This window comes from Populus trichocarpa, chromosome 4 (genome assembly GCF_000002775.5).
Source record: "Populus trichocarpa isolate Nisqually-1 chromosome 4, P.trichocarpa_v4.1, whole genome shotgun sequence".
Lineage (NCBI taxonomy): Eukaryota > Viridiplantae > Streptophyta > Magnoliopsida > Malpighiales > Salicaceae > Populus > Populus trichocarpa.
In genome coordinates this window covers 7590728-7596585 of record NC_037288.2, presented here as the reverse complement: position 1 = coordinate 7596585, position 5858 = coordinate 7590728, and the positions used below count along the sequence as shown (strand labels likewise).

The 5858-nt window shown below is 34.9% G+C and overlaps 1 protein-coding gene across 1 annotated transcript; it reads left to right on the top strand.

Moving 5' to 3' along the window:
• Window positions 1-246: 246 nt before the first annotated feature.
• On the top strand, window positions 247-4582 carry LOC7493548 (probable fructokinase-6, chloroplastic). Its single transcript, XM_024598611.2, has 7 exons — window positions 247-614; window positions 1208-1416; window positions 2166-2378; window positions 2483-2680; window positions 2814-2951; window positions 3544-3660; window positions 4166-4582. The coding sequence occupies exons 1-7, from the start codon at window positions 470-472 to the stop codon at window positions 4298-4300; spliced, it is 1155 nt and encodes a 384-aa protein (XP_024454379.1). The 5' UTR covers window positions 247-469; the 3' UTR covers window positions 4301-4582.
• Window positions 4583-5858: the final 1276 nt, after the last annotated feature.

Here is a 5858-nt window from a genome sequence, read left to right as displayed (position 1 = left end):
TAAATTTTAAATTTATATAGTTCACTTTGATTTTAAATTCATTTAATATTATGATAAAATGTTTTTTATTTAAAAATATATTAAAATAATATATTTTTTTATTTTTTTAAATTTATTTTTACTATCATCATATCAAAACTTTTTTAAAACAATTTTTTTTTAATAAAAAAACTTAAATTTTAATTTTAACCACAATGCCAATCAAACCCAAGGGACAACATAGTAAACCAAGAGTAACTGAAGTAGTCCTGTCCAAAAACCACAAACTGACAACACAGCAAACTACTTCACTCCCTTGCATCCTCCGCTCAAATCTCAAACACCATAGTTTTTATCCAACAACACTCCCTATACGCCTCGTAACACCTCCTATCTCTCTCTAACAACTAAGAACCAATACCCAGTCGGCTGATCAGATCAAAAAAGAAAAGCAACCAAATTTTGCTTAGAAGTTTTGATTTTGAGGTGCATGGCTGCTCTCCACTCTACTGCTTTTTGTTTCGGTGGTGTGGCTTTGTCTTCTCGTCAAGAACTTTGTTTCAGACGTGGGAATGTTAAAGCCTCAACTTTTTCCTGCCCCCCTTTGGTTTCCATTCCTCGATTGAGCTTCCAAAGTAAGAAATTTTGTTTCTTGGAATCATAGACTAGTTTACTTTATCTTGAGTTTTGATGCACGTCAATGTGTTTTTCTTTAATGGGTTCTTCACAATCAGTCTAAATCTCACGGGTTCTAGTTGGAAATGAGTGCCCATGTCTTGTGACTTGAAGTTTTGGATTCCATCGGTTTTAGTCTCATAATAGAAAATTGGACATCAAGGTGAATCTCAAGCTTTGATTTTTCTTTTTCTTTTTCTTTTTGGTAAGTGATCAATTCAAAAGAGTCCATAGACAATCTTTTTAGCTTTTAGGGACCTTATAAAGTCTCGGTCTTGTAGATGCCATATCATGAAGGGCTCAAGTTCTCTAATTGCTTTATTCTACCATTTTGTGAAATGAATTCTGCTGGAAGAACAAGAGGAAATAATTAATGTTTTGCCTTTATAGTGCAAATTCCCTAAGGCATCTGCTTCTTTTACCAAATTCATTTCATTTCTGCTTTTACTATCAATTTGGAAATATGAACCTTTTCTTTTTATGTTTCCAACTTGTTATAACTTGTTATGATACTCCTGGCTCTTTCTTTTGCTTCCTATTTTATGTAATCCAGGTAAAGCATTCGGAGGTGATGGGTCACCAGAAACGAAAGACTCCTCTCTTGTGGTTTGTTTTGGGGAAATGCTAATTGACTTTGTCCCAACCATTAGTGGACTTTCATTGTCTGATGCACCGGCATTTAAGAAGGCTCCAGGAGGTGCGCCTGCTAATGTTGCTGTTGGTATTGCTCGACTTGGTGGCTCGTCGGCATTTATAGGGAAGGTACCATTATAACAATAATGATCAATGTTTCTGGCAATGATTAGAAAATAAGAAAGCAAGGATGAAGTCGTTTTTCAGATGCCCATGTAGCCAATTTGTTGAGGAGTTGATAAAAAAAATCTGCCAACGGGTTTTTTGATTCTCTGGGGCTTGGTAATTTAGGATTGTAGTATTCAAGTTAGAATCCTATTATAGTGTCATTTATGTTTCCCTTCTCCTTCTTTAATCCTTTAATACACAGAACTCCTTTTCTTGTTACACAGACATTATTTATGTTTAATAGAAAGTTAAGTTGCAAAGCTGATTTCAGGAGTTTCCTGAGTTTATCTGACATAACAAGTTTATCTGGCATCCACTATCCACAAACATACGTCCTAGCCTCCTAGGCATTCATGTTATCTGAAGGTGAAAAGCTGTCATCCACCTCTCCGAGGTTGAATTAAAGTCCTTTGCATAGAGCTATGGATAGCTGGAGATAGAATCAATCTGTAAATGCAAGGAGCTGTCAAACAACAATTTTCCTCGTTAACAACTTAGTTCTATTGATCATTCTTTCAACCTAGTGCATTCTTGACAAAATATTACCTGTTCCCTCTTCGTTCTAAAATTTAACAGCGCGTCAGTTTTGTAGCATGCCATACCCTGCTTATATTATCTTATTGACATATATTTTTCACAAAAATTAACCATAGAAATTTTGTCTGTCATCGATCATCTCAGATCTTGAATCTTTTGTACGACATGCACAGGTTGGTGAAGATGAGTTTGGATACATGCTCGCGGAAATATTAAAGGAGAATAATGTGAACAATGAAGGGATGCGTTTCGATCCTGGTGCAAGGACTGCTTTAGCTTTTGTTACATTAAGAAGTGACGGGGAACGTGAATTCATGTTTTACCGTAATCCTAGTGCAGATATGTTACTTAAAGAAGCTGAACTTGATTTAGATTTGATTAGAAAGGTATGCAAGGGTTTATACTTGTAGTATTTATTTAAAACTTAAAAGCACAAAAAATCCTCTGTTACATAAAAAATCATTTTTCTCCTTTTTATGTACCTTGGCAGGCAAAAATATTTCATTATGGCTCCATAAGTCTTATAACAGAGCCATGCAAATCAGCCCACATTGCAGCAGCAAAAGTTGCTAAGGATGCAGGTGTTTTTTTGTCCTACGATCCTAACCTGAGGCTTCCACTATGGCCTTCTGCTGAGAGTGCCAGAGAAGGGATTCTGAGCATTTGGGACACTGCTGATATTATCAAGGTAACATGCCATCTTGAGTAGATTAATTACCTTATTGTTGTTGGCAATTTTTTTGCTTCCCCTAATTTAGAGGCATGGTGTAATGCAGATAGAAATATCACTCTGATGGTCACATCTTGTTTATGTCTTCCAGATAAGTGAAGAAGAGATATCTTTCTTGACTAAAGGAGAAGATCCATATGATGATGCTGTTGTTCAGAAGCTATTCCATCCAAATCTTAAATTGCTTCTTGTCACCGAGGGACCGGAGGGCTGCAGGTATTACACCAAAGTAAGTACCAGAAATCTAGTCTTTAAAAATTTACTTTTGAAACTTACAAGACCATTCCGTGTGCTCCTATCCCATGCATGTCAATGAGAAATAGTTGCTGTACTATTGCTTTGAGTTTGGATGATGACAGGAATTGAAATAAGAATGCACATCCAAAACTCCAATCACATGTTACTTACAGGAACTTAAAAGAATTGAAAAAAAGAGGAAAGGAGGCATGAGAGAGAGAGAGAATATTGATGCAGCATGCAAGATTGTAGACCAACAGGAATCAAGAAGCAATCTTGCAATATAGAGTGAATTGGAGAATTTTGAATATTGTGACGGACCTTTTTCTTATCAACTTTTCCATAAAACTGCAATTTGAGAAAACCTTATCTGCCTTTAAAAGTTTTCTTTGCTGATGGCAGCTCTAAAAGGCTGTCTTTCAAGAGGATTTGACTCATAAATTAAGTGAAAATGCACTGTGATTTTTAAAACTAATTGACCTAATATAGTGCTAATGCCTTGTGATATTTCCCTCCTATATTGGAGATAATGTTTTCTTTTAATATCTCTGTGACTAAATTTTCATTATCTTATATGTTTTCAGGAGTTCAGTGGGAGAGTGAAGGGTTTAAAGGTGGATGCTGTGGACACCACTGGTGCTGGGGATGCTTTTGTTGCTGGAATATTGTCACAACTAGCTATGGATCTCTCCTTGCTCCAGGTAATGCCATTAACAATTAGATTAAAGAAATGGTAGTATCTTCAGGTCAATGCTGCTGTGCGTGTGCAAGCACAAATTTACACATGCATTTGGTATCTTCGTCATGATGCAGTGTAGTCTGTTGATATGTGTTGCATAATCCTAGCTTTGTGTCAACTATATAACCATTTTAAAGTGCTTACTTCCATTGTATTGAAGAAACTTGATCTTCAGCTGTACTTGGAAGGTATAATATTTGATAGGGAGTTAGTTATAATCATGCAAGGAATTCATAGAGCTGGACAATGTCAAGAACTTCTCCAAATTGATAATTTCCCCCTTTCAGATCATCTGAAAAAAACCAGTTTTCTATTTATGCATGGTTTCCGGTCCGTCCAGGTTATTGTTGTGCAAACTAGTGCAAGTCATGCTTAGTTTTCACAGTTATGCTTTTAAACAACAGTGTACTTTATCTTTTAACTTTATAATGCACTTTCACACTGATCGACTTCTTTTAATCTTTAAGAATGAGGACCGATTGAGAGAAGCTCTCAAGTTTGCGAATGCCTGTGGTGCATTGACTGTGAAGGAGAGAGGTGCCATTCCAGCTTTGCCAACCAGAGAAGCTGTGAACAGTGCCATCATTCAGCTTGTTAGATAGAGTTTTTGTGATCTCTGTGATTAGGTAACAAGTTCCATGCCAATTCTTTAGATCGTTCGACAATTCTTGCAATGATGGATGGTGCTAGAGTAGGATCTATTTACTCCAATAACTTGCAACATAGCTACCCAGCTCAGTGTTGTAACATGCAAGTTTTACCACAATCTGTTGAGTGAAATCATTTCAGTCCTGGGGATCACATCAACCCCCCTGTATCGCACCATATTGTAAACATTCAGCTGTGAGGTACATCGCCAATAAATAAAATTTATGATTTTGTGATGTCTTGTCTTTCTCTGCAATTTATGTCTCTCCCTGCTAGTAAAGGCTTCTTGACGAGTAAGGCCTGCACAATTTTGATTAAAGTCTATCAGGCTGTCATCTTATAAACAGAAAAAAAAAACAAAAAATTCTGATAAGAACGGTTAAGTTTCATGATTCAAGTATAATCCTTATTTTTCTCCCAACTTGCTTCCTGTAAGAAATCCTCGCCTTGGTATGACTCCCATCAGCACAACTGTAAAGCCAATATTGTCAATTTGCTTAATACCGTGCATCATTATCAAACCTGACCCGGGGTTTTTCCGGCTAAGAGGTCGGGTTCCGGGTTTTATAGGTCAATCTGGAAAAATTTTAAAAAATATTTGAAGTTTTAATATTTTATATGAAAAAATTAAGAAAAATCCATGTGAATATATATTATACATGTTGTAAATAATGAAGTTTAAAAGAATATTTTAAAAAGTTTTTTATCCCACATTGAAAAGATACCATATTATCCTTTTAAGTTGAAGTATTAAACCAAAAACGTTTTTTATCCTACATTGAAAAAACACAATTTTTTTCTTGTGAACATAGAGTATATATACGATACGACTTCAAATTTCACGTTGAAAAAATAACTTTTTCTTGGGAACATAAAGAATATATACTAAAGGGTTTCAAATCTTACATTGAAAAAATAAAATATTTTCTAATATTTATATAGTGAATTTTAAAAAGTGTTAATAACTAACTAAAAAAAATAATATAAAAAAGGGTATAAGAGAAAAACCACATTTGAAAAAAAAAAGGTTTTGCCAGGTTATTGCCCGGGTCATGGGTCGACTTGTCGAGTCGACCGGGTTTTGCCTGGTTATTGCACCAGCCGGTCTTTTAACAAACCTGGACCGGTCTAGTCACCAGGTCGACAGGGTACTAGGTCGACCTGTCGGACAGGTCTAGGTTTAAGAACTGTGATTTGAACTCAAATATCTTATTTTTCTCCGGCACATTAAAAAAAAAACCTAAAAGAAGGCGGGTTATGCTATTTATTGGAATAATATTTTGTTTTTTTTCTTTGATTTTTATTCGATCAATGTTTTTTTTAATATTAAATTTTTTTTTATATTAAGTTATCATACTCTCATGATACGGATCATTAGTTTTGGGGGTTAATTTGGTTGACTAAGTTTTTTTTTTTAATTTTATCCTTTAATATTGGGTTGATTAAGAATTAGACTTTATGATTTTTTTTCTTTGTTTTCTATTATGTTATTTTGATCTCATGACCTGAGAA

Coding starts and splice junctions, on each gene's coding strand:
- LOC7493548 (XM_024598611.2), top strand. CDS start 470: ATGGCTGCTCTCCACTCTACTGCTTTTTGTTTCGGTGGTGTGGCTTTG. Junction 2,681..2,813: donor ACACTGCTGATATTATCAAG/GTAACATGCCAT, acceptor TATGTCTTCCAG/ATAAGTGAAGAAGAGATATC. Junction 3,661..4,165: donor TGGATCTCTCCTTGCTCCAG/GTAATGCCATTA, acceptor TTAATCTTTAAG/AATGAGGACCGATTGAGAGA.